Source organism: Condylura cristata, unplaced genomic scaffold, assembly GCF_000260355.1.
Source record: "Condylura cristata isolate star-nosed mole 26May11 unplaced genomic scaffold, ConCri1.0 scaffold00023, whole genome shotgun sequence".
In the NCBI taxonomy this organism is placed as follows: Eukaryota; Metazoa; Chordata; class Mammalia; order Eulipotyphla; family Talpidae; genus Condylura; species Condylura cristata.
The window spans coordinates 14,174,302-14,192,629 of record NW_004567124.1 but is presented as its reverse complement, the minus strand read 5'-3'; the positions used below and the strand labels follow the sequence as shown (position 1 = coordinate 14,192,629).

At 40.6% G+C, this 18,328-nt stretch overlaps 1 protein-coding gene across 3 annotated transcripts in view; it reads right to left on the bottom strand.

Moving 5' to 3' along the window:
- Nucleotides 1–14,942, bottom strand: part of MNS1 (meiosis-specific nuclear structural 1) — a 71,037-nt gene extending 56,095 nt beyond the window's left edge. For all 3 annotated transcript variants that reach the window (XM_012728814.1, XM_012728813.1, XM_012728817.1), the window contains exons 1-2: nucleotides 14,678–14,942; nucleotides 11,487–11,615 (exon numbers count right to left, since the gene is read on the bottom strand). In XM_012728814.1, the coding sequence (XP_012584268.1) occupies nucleotides 11,487–11,534 (48 nt within the window). In that variant the 5' untranslated portion in view covers nucleotides 11,535–11,615; nucleotides 14,678–14,942. The remainder of the gene's footprint in view (nucleotides 1–11,486; nucleotides 11,616–14,677) is intronic.
- Nucleotides 14,943–18,328: the final 3,386 nt, after the last annotated feature.

Below are 18,328 nucleotides of genomic sequence, written 5' to 3'. Positions count from 1 at the left end.
GGGAATCGAACTCATGCGGAAGTGGCTTCAGATTCTCAGTGCTGTGCTTTAACCCGCTGCGCCACCAGGGAGGGCCGATACCAGTATTTTATTAGTAAAGGAAACACCTTGCCAATTAACTGGATTATCGTGTATTTTTATAACCCTTTCCAATACCATAAAGGTTAAAATGGGGGGGGGGGAGGGAAGCTTATTTTAAAATCTTTGAAAAATGGATGTTTCTCCCAAGAGTACATAAAACTTTACTAAAGTAAATATACCCTATGCAACTAGACCAGTCAAGCAGAAACCACAGTAAGTCCATGCTAGCAAAGTATGATTTTAATTCTCAAGCCCCTCTTTTTATCCCTTCTTAGCATCAACCAGGGTAATTGCTATACTCTGCATGAGTTATGGTTTTCTGAGATACAAATGCCAAGATAGAATTGGCTGGCCTAAAGGTTTATTTGGAGTAAGACTTTTAAAGGATAAAGGGGGAAATAAAGACACAGAGAGGCTTCATTAATGGTAAAGGTAGGACAACTGTAAAGGTAGAGAAGAGGAGACTCAAATTGCAGAACACAGATAAAGAAATCAGCTTGTTCAATATGTCCTCAAACAGAATTCCAATTAGCAACAGCCCTGGTTGAGCTGATAAACTCTAGCTCTGCTCCCCTGGTTTGCTCACAGCAGATCCAAATAGTCAGCAATTGGAGATTCTTGGGCAATGTCTTTGCTGGCAGTAGGTTTCCCTAAAGGGAGATTTGAGTAGGAAACATTCATGACTGCCATGTGGCACAGGGCACACCACCCCGCCTCCCTACTTAGAGTGGCTGGCATTTGTGTACTCCCTGGTGGTGCAGGGGTTGAAGTCTCAGCACTATCAAGCTACTGTCAGCCAATGAGGTCTGAGTTTGATTCCCAGCCAAGGGGCAGACCCATATGGTGCAGTAGACCTCTCCTGTCTCGCTGGCTGCTCCCCTCAGCAGTATATTTCAGTAGATCTGCCTGTTCTGCTCCTCACAATGTCTCTGGTGAACACTCTCACCACACCCTGCACCTCTGGCCTATACATCAGTTCTGTATGCATAAATCAATAAAATAAATATTTTAAAAAATAAGAGTTCCTGGGATTTCCTCTGAAATTAGTCTCTGAAAATAGTCTACATGCTAGACTTTCTAATATATCTTAGAGTCAGGCACATAAATCCTTAAGGGATGCTTTGGCGGCATGGAACCTCCAGGATCTGATACACTATCAAACTGGGACACCTCTTTTCCCCACAAGTTCATACAGGGCTGTTCTGCTGTCCAGAGTTCCCCTGATGAGTGTGTAGCTCAGGACAGGGACCACCCATCTCCCTTTATTGAAAACTTTGTTGCATAATTTTTTTTTAAGATTTATTTATTCATATAGAACTGGGGTACAGGCCAGAGATGTGGAGGGTGAGAGGATTCACCAGACAGAGCGGGGAGCACAACAGGCAGATCGATGAAGTACACTACTGAGGGGAGCAGCGGACGGGTCAGGGGAGGTCTGGCCCGCCATGTGGATCTCCTCTGGGGGAGGTGGGAATCGAACTCATGTGGAAGTGGCTTAAGCTTCTTAGTGCTGTGCTTTTACCCGATGCGCCACCAGGGAGGGCCAGTTGCATAAATATTACAGAAAAGTTCTCAAATTTTAAAAACTGAGGCTTGGAAAACTCTTACTCCATGAAGAAGACATTCATGAGATGAGTTCCAGGTATTTAATGGAAAAAAAAGACACTCAAAGCATATGGATAATATACAGAACCTATTTATAGGATACAGTAGTGAGGACAGATAATATCTGTGACCTTGAACAAGTTATTTAACCTCTTTGATGTCTATCTCCTTGTAAAACTCAGAGTGGGTTAGATAATCCTTGAGGCCTCTTGTAACACTAACACTATGAAATAAAAGTCAACTTAGAGATTAATTGGGTTTCTAAGCCTCGAGCAATTAATTACACTGTTGCTGCCCTTTAACAGACCCATCACAAAAGAAAATTAGATTCAACTGACAGATTTTTAATCTTCCCCAATTCATGTTGATTTTAAGTCCAACATTTTTTAAGATTTGCAAATTAATGCTTTCACTAAAAGTTCAATAGCTTTCTGGGCAAGATGAATTTGACCTGACTGATATAATACTAAGGCCATTCTTTCCCATTTAAAAAAGTCAGCATGCTTTTTCCACTGTGTTGTGAACCTCAGCAGATAATCCAGAGTTTTACAAAGCTGTAATATTTTGGTGGAATAATTTGCCAATTTCTGAAGTGTTCAAGGACATCTACGATCAGACTTTAGCACTGCCTGCATCCACTTCTTCCAATCCCACTGTTTTTGTTTTTGTTTTTCTTTTTTTTTTTTGTATGATTTTCCTTGTCTTTAACTTGGATAAAGAGTAACTAGTTTTAAAATACAGCTTAATTTGGAGTGGATGTTTAATTTGCTACAAAATCAGTTTTGATTTCCATTTTATAAGAAAGTATTCTACATATTTTCCTTTTAATTCCTATTTAGACAATTCCTGTGATGGGAACTGTGACCTCCAGTCTAGGAATAAAAATAGTGAGGAACAACTCTACAGGGAGAGGCAGGAGTAATATAATTCCCATTCTCTTTTCTCCCTCCTTGGATGGCGCTGCCACTGAAGGCACCTAACGGAACATCACAGAGCAAGGAAGCCTGTTGCCACAAACCCGTTACACCAGCATGACCAGTGTATACGAGAACGGAGAGTAAATCTGGAAGAGCAAATAGATATTCAGCACTGAATCCTTTACAAAATTAATTTTGTTTATTGTTATCATATAGAAATGCAAGTGATTTCTGTACATTAACTTGATATCCACTAGTATTGCTAAATTCCACTTAATAATTATTTGTGTTCTTTTGAATTTTCTATTTATATGTGACACAAGCTATGCAACTTCTATCGACTGACATATTCTAGATAGAGACAGAAGTGCTCTGAAAAATCAGACTTTCCATGCTAAATTATGTTATGACCTCCCTTTTTTGTATAATCGTATCAAAATACTCTGAACAACCTTCAGCTTACAATTGGATTGCCTCAGCCTCATAAGGCACTACCTGGCCCTGAGAAGCAAGTACTGCACCAGGGTGAGAAATTCCTCTTGAAGTCATAAGTGATTTGAACAACTGGCTGATTAATAAAAACAAATGGCTGTTACTGCAAAGTCTCTCTCACTGCCAGAGGGAGGAAAACCCAAACCTTATCTATCACTCTACTATCTCACATAGCCTTCTATTCAGTTTCTAAATAACCACTCAAGTTTTCTACCATCTAGTCTTTAGATACGGAAATTCACCAAGTCACCTATTCAGAACTAATCAGGTTTTTTACCATCTAGACTTCAAGGAAACTCACTTAAACTTTCTAACAAGTTTTTCAAAGAACATTTCCTTACTTTGATTTACAAGAAATTTCCTCTTCTTGCCCTCACTTTACTTTATCCTCTAGGATGTCTCTATGAGAATGACAGCCGTCAAGTAATACAGACGTTTCAGGGACTTTATTTTGGTTAATCTTCACTGTGGTAAATATAGTAATATTAGACTTAAGCTTTGTGAATCTATGTACCTGTTTTAACCTTGATAGATTGATTTTAAAAATCTTATAATCTCGGCCCTCCCTAGTGGCTCAGCGGGTTAAAGCACAGCACTAAGAAGCTTAAATCACTTCCACATGAGTTCAATCCCTGCCTGCCCAGGAGGAGATCCACATGGTGCGGCAGACATCTCCTGACCTACCCGCTGCTCCCCTCAGCAGTGTACTTTGTCAATCTGCCTGTTCTGCTCCCCACTCTGTCTCTGGTGAATCCTCTCACCCTCCACATCTCTGGCCTGTACCCCAGTTCTGTATGTATGAATAAATAAATCTTTAAAATAAATTTTTTAAAAATCTTATAATCTCAAATAAAGGTCAAAATGACCCCAGACTATTCTTAGAAAAAAGGTGATTGTGATCTCAGCCCATTTCATATGCTAATGTCATCCCTCTGCCTGCTTGAAATGTATAAAATAAATCTGCTGGTGGCAGAGCAGGAAGACTTGCACCCAAGTTCCATTCCCGGGTCTTCCTAGTGCCCGCTCCCCTTTTTTCCCTTTTTTCCCCACTTTTCTAGGAATCTCGGCTCACAGACACCGTTCCCACCTTGAGACCCTGCCTGTTCTGCCCCCCAATAATCGTGATTGGGGACAAAGAGTCTCCGACATACATGTTTTTTACATACTGTGTCATTTACATTTTCTTTCCTTTTAGTGTACCTAAAATATAATAAAATGATAAATAGAAGAATAGGTCATCTATGAGCTATAAATTTGTCATCTCACCACCAGTTACAATGTATGTTGTAAATTTTTATTTTTGCTTTTATTAGTGTAAATATAGATTTTGAAAATGTAAATGTACAACTTATAAATACTATATTTCTACCACCCAGAGTCTGACTACTAATGCCTTACTGAGCTATATACTTAAATATATTTTTAGAGAAGGTCATGATGTTATATATGTTATAGTTGTATGCTGTTATTTTCACATAAGAGGTGTGAAGTTTTAATACTTTTAAAAGGAATTCAATTTTATCAGTATTTCTACATTCAGAGAATCAATTTAATTAATGTTTACTGTATTTGATAATTTCATTATATAAAGTCCTTGAGGGGTCTAATTTTGTTTTGAGATTTTTTTCTGCCCACTCACATTAGATTACTTTCTTGGATATTTACAATTTTGGATTGTGAACGTTTCTTTAGATACTTTACTTGCGGGAACACTGTGTGCTGAGGCCTACATTGCAGTTATGTCCTCCAAATGATGATTTATTTGTTTCATAGATGCAGCTTTGTAACTAATCCAGAACAAGCTTTTAGAGGATTATTTCTAAACTTTTTTTTTTTTTGAGATTATTTGGAACCATTAACAAATGTAAAAAAAAGAAATATGGAATTATTTTCCCTGTGGGTAGTAGCTACTTCACACTTCAAGTTATCCCCAAATAGTAAGCATAATCCAGTTAGCATATATGATTTTATACAGATTTCTTTCTCTGTACTTGACCCTCCTACCAATTTATTCCCCCCACCCCCCAAATCATTCATCTGTTATTTGTGGGAGAGGAGACTGATTGGAACTTGACACAACACAGAGTTCAGAAACATCTGTGGAAGTTAGGTAACAGTACAACCACCACATCCAAAAGGAGAAAGCTGAACCACTTTACACAATATAAAAAATTAATCCAGGGCCCTCCCTGGTGGCACAATGGGTTGAAGTGCAGCACTACAAGCTAGCCGCAGCCCTTCAATGCTAGTTCAATCCCCAACCCCAGAGGTGACCCACATGATGCAGCAGACCTCTCCCGTCTTGCCTGCTGCTCCCCTCAGCAGTGTACCTCATCAGTTTGCCTTTTCTGCTCTCCACTGTCTCTGGTCAATCTTGTCACTGCCCCTGCACCTCTAGCCTATACCCCAGTTCTGTATACATATTTAAAAAAATTAATCCAAAAGGAATCAAAGACAAACTCAAAAGCTAAAACTATTTTAAAAATTAGAAGAATATACAGGGAAAAGGTTCGACAATGGTTTCTTGACTATGACGTCAAAAGCACAGGCAACAAAAGGAGAAATAAATTAGACTACATTAAAATAAGAACTTCTGTGCACCATAAGTCATTATCAAGAGTGAAAACACAACCTATGGAGAAAATACTTGCAAGTCATATCCAATAGAGAGTAACATACGGAATATGTAAGGAGCTACTGCAATTCACTAACAAAAACAACCAACATTTAAAAATATTTGAACAGACATTACTCCTAGGAAGAGATACAAATGAAAACACATCAATGTGACTAATCAGTAGGGAAATACAAACCCAAATCATACCATAGCATAGCCATTAAGGCAATTACTTCAGAAAGAAAAACCAAAACAAGAAGAAAATACATGTCAGAGACAGTGAGAAGAAATCAAACCTTTGTACACTCTGGGTAGGAAATGTTGCAACCAACTATGGAAAACAATTTGGTACTTTCTTAATTAAAAATTATTATATGGTCTAGCAATTCCATTTTGGACATATAGACCCAAAATAATTTAGAGTGGATCTTGAGGAAGTATCTGTACGTGCATGTTCATAGCAGCCAGAGAGTGACAGCAACTCAAGTGTCCCTCAGTGGATCAACAAAATGTGTATACACACCACACAATGTAGTATTATTCAGTTATTGAAGAAACTGACACTTGCTACACATGGGTCACCCTTGAGTAACTTGTGCTAAATGAAATAAGCAATCACAAAAGAACAAAGATTACATGTATGATTCCACTTACATAAGGTAGCCCAAGCCATGTAGATAGAAAATAGATGATAGTTGCTAGGGGCTAGATGGTGGAGAGGACAGTGGTAAGTTATTTACTGGGCACAGATTTTCAGTTTGCAAGATGAAAGTTCTGGAGATAATGATGATGATCACATAACAATGTGAACATACTTAATGTCACTGAAGTATGCATATAAAAGTCATTCAGATGGTATATTACAGTTTTAAAAAATTGTACGGATAAGTGAACCTCACTCAGAGTGACACCATAGTTCAGAAACAGCCCTAGGGTTTCTCACAGCTTTCACAGAAAAAGTCCAATTATTTTAGCTTCATTAAGTAAAAGGAACTTAGAAGAAATAGAAAAATGACATGTAAATCAATGAAATACCTACCTACACCTTGACTAATTTCTACATTTTATGGAACAAAGAAAGTTTGTTCAACAATTGTGCTGGGAAAACTGGAAAGCTACATGCAAAAAAATGAAACTAGATTACGACCTTGCACCATACACAAAAATCTACTTGAAGTGGATTGAAGACCTAAACATAAGAATGGAAACCATAAATTACCTGGAAGCAAAGATAGGTGAAACACTACACGACATACACTTCATAACATCTTTGAAGATACAGCACACAGTGCAATGATAGTGAAGGCAAGGATAAATAGATGGGACTACTTCAAGGAAAAGAGCTTCTGTACAGCAAAAGAGACATTACAAAAAAAACAGACATCCCATTGACTGGGAAAACATTTTCTCACACAAAACTAGTGATAAAGGATTGATCACAAAGACATACAAAGAACTGATGAAACTCAACAAAAATAAACAACCCCATCAAAAAATGGCCAGAATAGCTAAAAAGACACTTCTCCAAAGAGAAAATGCAGATGGCCAACAAGCATATGAAAAAATGTTCAACATCACTCGTAATAAGGGAGATGGAAAACCACAATGAGATACCACCTCACCCCAGTGAGAATGGCACATCTTAAAACAACCAGCAACAGCAAATGTTGGTGAGGATGTGAAGAAAAAGGAACTCTCCTGCACTGCTGGTGGAAATGCAAACTAGTACACCACTATGGAAAACTGTTTGGAAGTTCCTTAAACTGCTAAACATGGAGCTTCCATATGCCCCAGCAATCCCACCCCTAGGTATCTACCCAAAAGACACAAAAACACTGATTGAAAAAGTTACCTGCACCCCCATGTTTATTGCTGCTTTATTTACAACTGGAAAGACATGGAAACAACCCAAATGCCCAAAAGTGGATGACTGGATTAAAAAGATGTGGTACAGGCCCTCCCTGGTGGCGCAGCGGGTTAAAGCACAGCACTGAGAATCTAAAGTTGCTTCCGCATGAGTTCGATTCCCGCCTGCCCTGGAGGTGACCACATGGCGTGGCAGACCTCTCCTGACCCGCCCGCTGCTCCCTCAGCAGTGTAATTCGTCAGTCAGCCTGTTCTGTTCCCCACTCTGTCTCTGGTGAAGCCTCTCACCGCCCCTGAGCCTCTGGCCTGTACCCTAGTTCTGTATGCACAAATAAATCTTAAAAAAAAAAAAAAAGATGTGGTACATAAACAGAATGGAATATTACTCAGCAATCAAAAGAGAAACACATGCCTTTTACAGCAACATGGATGGAGCTCAGTGAAATAAACCAGAAAAAGGAAAAATACCAGATAGTTTCACTTATAGCAGGAGTATAACGGGCCAAGCAAGAAAATAATAATAATGATGAACAGCTATATACCAGAGACATTTTATGGGCAGTGGAGTGGGGAATGGGATCAAAAACAGTGGGGGGAGGGTATACACTGGACTATGGTGATGGCACATGGGTGATTTGGTGATGGGACACCCACACTAGTTGATCTACTGTTATAAAAAAAATACTCAGGCTCATTGGAAGTAGATGATCATGTGGTCAAGTTGCTATAATCAGAAAATTATACTGGGGTTTCAGAATGGAATTGGAGGTACACAGGGGAGAGAAAAATTTAGAAGGTCGCTAGCTGAAATGGAATCACACAAAGTTTATTTTTAGTAAGACCTATAACCATCCAGCTTTCTATAAGATTGATTTTTCTCAAAGGGCTCCACCAAAGGTATTTTGGCAAGGTGGCAAGGATTTAAGTGACAATCACTTGTCTTCCTTCTGGTTCTTGGTTCTTTTATCTCTTGGCCTAGTCTTTCAGAATATTTTTTTCTTCAAATCATTTATTAGCCAACAAATGCATGCTGAGGTTATTTTAATTTTAGTAGAGAATTCAAGACAAGGTGAAAACTTTTCAATATAGAGGCATGATTCTGAATTGCCAGTAGAAGAATTTTAGGCACCATGGTTAGAGGAGTAAAAGAATTTTAGGGTAGACAGCCTGCCCACAGGTTAAAATCAGCCAGCTACTTTCCTAGAATATGTTTAATTGAATTTTTGACTAATTGCAATAAGAGTATTCATCAATTTGGTAGTACAATATGCTTCACTATCAGTTTGAATTACAATTATGGATTTAACAATTCATTTAACATATAGCCATTCAGCACCCACCAAGTATCATATCCAATAGTAAATAAAACACACTAGGTCCCTGCCTTCTATTGGGAGGTGATAATTGACCACACATGTAATTTCAAATGAGAAGAAATTTGAGAACCAATGTGGTCATTTTGACTGAAAATGGTTAGGTCAATGAAGTTATCTGAAGAGCTAACATGTAACCATAGATCTGAATGTTAAGCATCAAGTCATGTGAAAATTTAGGTGAACCGTATATAGGCAAAGGCATATTCCATAAGCAATAGGATCATAGCAAATGAAGAGGGTGATAAGAAGTTGGAATAACAGGAGAGGTCGAGTTCATGAACAAAGGTGAAGGGCAGATTGGTGAAGAAAAAGAAATGTTATGTTGCAAGTTTTTAAAGATCCTCTATGAGCTTTGTGAAGACTTAAGGAAGCAAGAATAAAGTCAGGGGGAATAGTTGGGAAGTTTTGTAGAGTAGGAGAAGGTGGAAAATAGGGGTTAAGGGAGTATGAGGTAATTTGAGTCTAGGCTGCATTTTAGAAATGAAACAGGACTTGAGCTGGAGTAGATGTAAGGAATGAAGAGATGACTCGAACTTAATTCCCAAGTTGTCTTTGCTAGAACAAGTGGACAAATGAAACATTCATGGAAGGAATATATTTGAAGGCCAGCAAAAATCAAGAGTTTGATTTGCATCTGTGAAACTGGAGATGCTTACTTCTCATAGGGATTTTGACTAGGGAGTTGTACATACCTAGGTATCATTCAGAGGAGAAGTTGGGGCCAGTTATGTGGATCATATGTCAACATAAGAATGCTCTTGAAACCCATGAGACGAGAGATGGGAAAGTTTTTACACCTAAATTTTGAGGGATGCTAATACTATTTAGAATAGTAGTTTGATATTGCCAGGGAAGCTTTAAACTAATATTGAACTCATTCATGCATGTTAAGTGCTTTGCTAGTTATGATTAAGCAATAGGGAGATATAAAGTCAAATAAGACTGATCACTAAGTTTGATGAAATTTCTATTCTATTGAGAAGAGAGCTACAAATGATTACAATAGAAAAGTGATTTTGATTCTACATTTACAGTGTCATTTTACTTTTCATTCCCATTTCTACTAACCTAGTATAGACCTTGAAAGTGAGTGAGTAGTTCCTAACCATTCTCACTAGGTTTAAACCTAGGTGTCAAATTCTTCTTCCTAAAGTAAAACTTTGTTCAGATCTTTCAGTAATTGAAGAGTTATTAGTTGAGCACCCACTAAGTACAAAAAGAAATAGACTTGTCTCTTACAATGGAGGATTAATTTCTGGTTCAAAAATCATAACTGTATAATATCAATCAGATGAACCTCAGTAGCTATCCTGTTCATGTAAGAATCCCTTTTATGAAGGAAAAATACTGGATGGTTTCACATATAGCAGGAGTATAAAGGACCAGGGGAGAAAATAATAATGAACAACTATATATCAGACATTTTATAGGGGTGGAGTGGGGAATGGGATCAAAACAGTGGGGGGAGGGAAGTACATTGACTACGGTGATGGCACACGATTGATTTGGTGATGGGAAGCCCACAGGGATTACAAGTAAGATGGAAAAAGAACAAAATGATGTAAAAATAAACTATTTTTATTTTTTTAAAAAGAATCTCTTTTATGAAGCTTTCTGCTAATAAGCAGATAACTGGATAACAGCACATTGAGTTAGTACCTAAACATCTCAGAGGATTGAGAATTCACGTTTTTTTCCTTTGTGTTTCTTTTCTTTCTTTCTTTTTTTTTTTAGTAGTTACTGAGATATACTGATCTCCAGCACTGTATAGGTTAGGGGTTTGTTCATACATCTTCAAATCTATGTTATCATACCACACAACTCTAAAGCCCAGTAACGCTCCACAATAGTCTATTTTGCTTTTCTTTTTCTTTTTCTTCTACCCTTGCTCCCCCCCCACCTTGTACCCTCATTTTTTAGTCAGATAATGGTTCTTATTAGTTTTCTCTGTTCCTTGTTTCTTTATATTTCACAAAGGAATAAAAGCATTTGATATTTGTCTTTCTCCTGACTTATTTTGCCTAGCATAATCCATTCCATCCATGTTGTTGCCAATATATTTTGTTTATACCTGAGTAGGATTTAATTGAAGTCTATATCTTTAGTTCACTTATCAGTTGGTAGACACATAGGTTGTTTCTATTGTAAATAATGCTGCAATAAACAGGAGTGTTCATCCCTTTAAATTAGTTTTTGGATAGAATTTACTTTGTTTAAAAAGAGTTTAATGTATTCAGATGCTGGAAATTTTTAGGAGTTTTTCCTTCAATGATGCTTCTACTTAAGTGTTAGCTTCTTTGAACATTCAGGGTCTGCAAAATTTGACAATAAGGGATTTCAGTCTTAGCTTATAATATTCTCTTTCACATCTCCCTTTCTGAATGTGCTTTCACGCCATCATACTTCCCCTTAGCTCCCTCATATCAAATCCTTTATGATTGGGTTCAAGTACTACCTTCTTCATAAAACCACCCAGAGACTGTTGGCTGATCCTTTGTCTCCCACACCAGAGAATGCTCAGACTTGTCTTACCTTCCTGGTGTGCACCGTGGTGGCTGGCAAAAGTGTCCTCTCATTCATGCTTCACTGAAAGGCCTGTGAGAGCTGACCCAGGCCTTGACAGCTCTGCTCCTGCACAGCAGAAGGACCATGTTTTCCACTCTGAAAATAAAGAAACTATTTGCTTTCTTACTACTGATACTGATTCTTAAATTTAAATATCAGGCACCTATTGCACAGCTGATATCCTCCCCTCCCCATTTTAGAAGCACAACGGTAATTTTGGGAGGAGATAATACACGTGAAACAATTACCTAATACATTAAAAATAAGATGTAAGCAACAGAAAATAACAAAGGTGTTAAGGAGAAGAGAAATGTTAAGTTGAACTGGAACTTTGAAAATCCATTTAATAGTTACTCAAAGTGCTAGGCAATTGAAGCCTGAAGCAATGGCTGAGTTAGGAACACTAGAGGGAGCCAAGGCCTGCAGTCTGGAAAGAAAGCCTTATGCTCAGGTAGCCTTGGGTTCACAGATTTGAAACATTTGTTTAGAAGTATCCCCATTATCACTTGTTCAAATTCTCCCACAGAACAATTTCTAAAAGGAAAACCATTTTCTATTTTACTGTTGCTAAACATTTTTTTGAGGGGACAAATATTAAATATTTAATGTCTGTACATTTCATGTCATTTTTGCCAATGGGTATCTCTTGAATGTTAATTGAACTAATCTATTCTATTTAAAAACGCGGGGGAGCCTCTGGGGTAAGAGTAGAGAAGGTTCAGGTGGGATCCTGACCAGTGAGCTCCTGGCACATTCAGTCTGGTCTAAGCTTGGGCTGTGCTGTGACTCCAGTTTCCAGAGCTCCCTGCCATCACTTCTCCAGGCCAGGTGTGGGAGGTTGCTGCTTACATTTTCAAATACCAGGCCTCTGGGATAGAGTACAACCCAGAAATCTCTTCACTTGTCTAATTCCCTAGAAAATCCTAAGCAAATAGTACTTAAAACTTCCTAGAAGTTCTAGGGCAGCAGTGAAAACTCAGTTTAGCCAATGTATTACTTGCTAGTGCCTCTCTGGTAAACAGCTCCCACCCACAAGCAGGTGATAACAATGAAAAGTTGGAAGGTAGAAGTCAAGTAGGAAAACCCTGATTTATTGCCCTACTTTAAATAGGGAGACATTAAACTCTGTAAGACTGTACACCTACCAAAGGCTTAGAACTAAAATATTTTTTGCTATAGATGTTTATTTGTACTAAAACTGGAAACATGGGCACTTAGTAAAAGGTAAACAACTTAAGATGCATATCACCTACAGAGAAAAATGAGTAAATAAAGTAAAAATAAGCATTCAGCCATAAGACCAAGTAAGTGGTTACCAGAAAGAGAGGGGGTAAATCGAGTAAGAGCAGCCCATTGGGCTTTTAGTGGTGACCTTAATGTAGTATGTGCAAACACTGCTTTATTTATTTTTTTTAAAGATTTATTTATTCATACAGAACTGGGGTACAGGCCAGAGATGCAGAAGGTGAGAGGATTCACCAGAGACAGAGCGGGGAACAGAACAGGCAGATCGACAAAGTACACTGCTGAGGGGAGCAGCGGGCGGGTCAGGCGAGGTCTGCCACGCCATGTGGTCACCTCCAGGGCAGGCGGGGATCGAACTCATGTGGAAGTGGCTTAAGCTTCTTAGTGCAGTGCTTTAACCCGCTGCGCCACCAGGGAGGGCCCCAAACACTGCTTTGTAATGATGAACACTTGAAGCCAATGGTATTCTAAAGCAGGTATCACTTCACTAAAAATTTTAATTTAAAAAGACTTTCAAAAAGGTAAAAAAGCTATCGTAACTAATGCAATATTGAAATACAGCTTGCCCAGGTCTAACGGAGAGGAAATCATCAAAGGGGTGACGCTTTGGGGAACCCTGGCTTGGAGGGTGTTCCCACATTACCCCCTCCCACTGCCACCCAACAGAAACCAGAAGAATGGAAGACACAAAGCCACATCAGCTACTACAGTGCCTGTGAGGCTCCCTTTCATCCAGATGCCACCATCAGAACTCAGGTGGCTGTCACAGGTTTCCAGAAAAGCTGAGGGCAGGTGGATGGAACCAAGCCTGTAGCTGTGAGCGCAGTGATGAAGCGGCTTTGGCTTCTTAATGCTGTGCTTTAACCCGCTGCACCACCAGGGAGGGCCCTGTGAGTGCAGCTTTTAAGGTAAAAGGGGGGCACATTAGCGACTCTTTGTACCACCACCCCCCCACCCCATGCTGCTGTTCCGTGGCCTGATATTTACCTGCTCACCCTAGTCTGAAAGGAAAGAGGAAAGGGAGACAAAAGCAAAGCAAGAGGGGAATTGCTCTGAACACTGGAGATACCCAGGGAGGATGAGCCAGGCAAGCAGGAGTGGGAACAAGGCTGAAGCTGTTTCTCCTAGATGAGACAGGTCAGAACCCTGTTCTTGCAGGTAGAAGGGCCTGGAACGCCAACCTTAGGGAAGGGGGGGGGGGCTGTGGGGGCTGGGAGGGAGGCCTACAAGTTCCTTGAGTTTATGCTCAGTCATCCAGATTTTCCCAGAAATCGGTCCAGTTTGGTGTCCTTCCACAGGAAGGGAAAACCTCCTGAAGGTGCTGGCAGAACAGAGAGGGCAATATGCACACCGTATTTGAACCTGCAATAGGCCAGACTTGAGGCTGGGAGGGGCCACGCACCATGTGCGGGCTTGAGGCCTGGGCCCAAGGCTGTGTCTCGTTAACTTCTGGAGCCAGGTGAAGAGAGTCAGCTCTCCCACAGTCAGCCGCTGATGAAGGCAAGCCAAACCTCAAGCTTCCCCTCGTCCTTGGGAGTGGAGGAAGTGAACACAGCTGCAGCCCTGAAGTGAGGGTCAGCCCTCTTCGTGCTCAGAAGTAGGGATGGTAGTAGGGATGGCCACATCACCAAGAACACGGATTCTGGTGGAAGTGACCTCCTTCTGCAAACACAAGCTATGTGTGGATGACAGCCACAACCACATCCTCCTAGCTGACTCCTGTGGCGTGGATGTGAACGGAATGAAAAGCCCAGGAAAGGACAAAAAGCATTCCCACTTGTATATTCCTCCTTGTTTTATGAAGTAAATCCTTCAAGATGTGGTCCAGTTATCATGCTCTCCATAAAATTACCCTTTACTTCCACAGCTGACCCTTTGTTCCCTCACCTGATATCACTGAGACTTATTCTTACCTGCCTTGTGTGCCCTCTTCGCTGAAAGGCTCATGGGAGCTGGTACATCCGAGTACAGCAAGCACAGAGAATCTCACTATGGGTTGAGGCCGACGAATGAGGAGAAGCCCACAGCCCTTGGTGGATTTTTCAGGCTTTAAGCTCTCTCAGGGAACTAGGTACACAGGCGTGCCACTCGCTGTCTGGGCTTCTCTGACGCGCTCTCTCACGAGTCGCTTCGTGGTCTCTCCCTTCTAGAGGAACACCATCCATCCTCCCAAGGCCGTCCTCCGTGTCTGCTTTTAGCTCCACCTCCAGGCTCAGGTGCTTGCACTTACGCATGCGTGGACAGCCACACTCCGGGCGTCCATAATCAGACCCACCGGCGTGCTCTGCGCCCACGCCCCCACGCGCTTTCTGCTTGAGCAGAATAAAGGCCTCAATTGATAGCCACAGTGGCTCGGAGCCAAAAAGCCTGGTTAATTCACCCATCCATGGGCATCTCTGCCTCCACCACAGCTCTCAGCACAGGGACTTGAAAGTTTCTTTAGTCCCCCTATGAAAAGAGGATGCTATGTTAATTTTCTTAAGACACTCTACATGCTCTTATTTGCTGATTCCTAAGTTAGATCCAATTTTAGACACGTGCTGTACACCTCACACTGTGTCTCATTTCAGAGACATGAAGACACAAATGTGACCTTGCTTTGTTAACACAACATATAAGGCCCAATTACATTATGACATTGAATAAAATGAAATGCTAAACTGTAAATTGTAAAAGGACGGTCCAGTAAGGGGCTGGAGGCTAAAGAGGAGGGTATAGTTCAAGGGTACAGTTGACCCTTGAACATGGGTTTTAAGTACACAGGCCTGTGCACTTGGATTTTTTTTTAAAGATTTTATTTATTTCTGCATACATAATAGAGGTACAGACCAGAAGTGTAGGGGCAGTGAGAGAATTCATGAGAGACAGAAGGGGAGCAGAGCAGGCAGACTGATGAAGTACACTGCTGAGGGGAGCAGCGGGTGGGTCAGGAGAGGTCTGCCTTGCCATCTGGATCACCTCTAGGTTGGGAATCGAACTCATGCTGAACTGGCTTTTGCTTCTTAGTGTTGTGCTTTAACCCACTATGCCACCAGGGAGGGCCCCTGTACTTGGATTTTTTTTTTCTTTCAATAATATGTTGGAAAACTTGGGAGTTTTGCAAACTTACAAGAAATATCAGAAATTTTTTTTTCTTTTTTTTTTTTTTTAAAGATTTATTTATTTGTGCATACAGAACTGGGGTACAGGCCAGAGGCTCAGGGGCGGTGAGAGGCTTCACCAGAGACAGAGTGGGGAGCAGAACAGGCAGATCGACGAAGTACACTGCTGAGGGGAGCAGCGGGCGGGTCAGGAGAGGTCTGCCACGCCATGCGGTCATCTCCGGGGCAGGCGGGAATCGAACTCATGCGGAAGCGGCTTTAGATTCTCAGTGCAGTGCTTTAACCCGCTGCGCCACCAGGGAGGGCCAATATCAGAAAATTTAAGGAAAAGTTAGGCATTTCATAAATATGTACTGAATGTACTGAACCGCAGATGGCTCATGGAACCTTTTTGTAATTGTGAGATGCAAACAAACATTATCAGTAAGGCTTCAGTCCACAACAGACTATTAGTTGGTAAATTTTTTGGAGTCTAAAGTTCTATACAGATGGTCAACTGTAACAGCAGCTAAACCGCCATGCTGTTCAAGGGCCCCCTAGTTAGTTGAAGTAAGCTGGTGGCAGGGAAGATTTGCTCAGTCAGGCAGTCCCACATATGTTGCAGCCCTTGCCGGGAATGCCCTGCTTAGAGACATTTGCTACCACTGAGGAATCTGGAGTTAAATCTGGAGCTTGGAGTGGTCCCTGGCAGAACAACTTACTATCACCTTGGCTGCTTTGCCTTCTTGTTGATCTTCAAGAGTCCCAGGCAGAAGTTGCAGCCATTGTAAAGGATTCTTGAAAATCTGCTACTTGCATCTTGGGAGAACTGGAGTGAGGTAGCTGGAAGTCTCTCTTAACCTTTTCCTCCTCCTTAGCTGAGTAGGAGTGGATTTGGCTCTGGTCATCCAAGGATAGAAGTCTCTGACTTCTTATAGGGCTGCCTAGATCATTACCCTTGCCATGTGTGACATGTGGGGTGACATTTACTTGCTCCATCAACCAGGTACTGGGAAGTGACTTTATTCTCACTTGTCTTCAGCTCATGTATCTAAGCTGCCTCTAAACCTCATATCTGAAAGATGAGCCTTTCCTTTTCTAGTGTTGGTTCCATGTCTTGTTGCTTTAGCCACATGAGGCTAGGTAGAAGAAGAGCTGCCTAGAAACCAGTCTTGGGCTTTAGTTTGATTTTGAAACATTTATAACAAATTCTGGGATAACATGGTCTATGAATCTAACCAGCAGGTATGCCCTGAACATGGCACAGGCTGGTGTAATGGTGGCATGTTTCAAGACTTCACAAGGGCTTCATTGTTTTTCCTGTCTCAGCCAATATTTTCCCTCCCCTGTGTGTATTTACTTATTTATTTTTTGTCACAAGTGCCTAGCACAGAGCCAGCAGGCAGAAGATACCCAATAAAGGATGCTGAATCCTGAGGGATACACTTGGCAGATGAATGACACCAGCTAATGCAGGATTAAAGCTATGGTATGATGCAATGATAAAACTAAATATCCTCTATTTCACTTTATAACTGTAAATCTGAAACCTTCGGAAAAGCATTGTCTCCACTGTGATGCCCACGTCAATGATCCTGCTTATCAAATTCTGGTGATGAGCGTGGAAGGAACAGCTCTCTATAATCTATTTACCTTAAGGAGCTCAGTCACATGCTCAGCTCACAGCCCGTTTATCAGGATGAAGGATGCTCTCTGGAGAGAGCAGACAGCAGGACAGGCCGAGCTTGGATGACAGTCTGCCCTGTGGAGATTGACTTTAATGAAGCACAGAATAAACAGGAAGATTAAGAGGGTGCAAAAATCAGTGACAAGTTTTGAGTTTACCTCTCTGTAGGAAATGAAAGTCTCTCTGTACAGCTGAGAGCTGTCTCTGAGTTATAGATGGGGTAATCTGTTTGGTCACTAATGATTCTATGCTATCTAGAGCTGCCTCTGTGAGAAAAGAAAAGTCCTCCCCCCCCACCAAATTTACATTTTATTTAAATCTTTCCCAAAAGCTAGTTTTATATAATGAGTAAAGAATTAGACTTACTGAATGATGTGAGAAATTATTTAATACATTAAAATATTTTTCTGTCCTATAGGGACTAAATATTTTTAATGTTGCTCATTTATACACTCCCTCCACTTTGTGTTGAGAAATCATGTTCACTCAGGTTTGTCACTCAAAAATACAGTTGCTCACATAGGAATGGCTCACAGTACAGAAGGGCTAAATTCCTGGAATTAAACAAAACCAAAAATCTAGTCTTCCTCATAAAGTAATGCTATTTTCTACAGGCACTTACTGACATTCTGACATTTCATTGTATGTTGTCTCCGTTCTTCAATGAATGTATGTTTTTTCCTTATAAAGAGAAAGAAATCTCGACTGCAAAACAGTCAAAGGAGATAATTCAGAATTCATGACCTTTATTTGGAGATGATGGTTTCATTTAGAGGACACAAGTGGGAATACGTTCT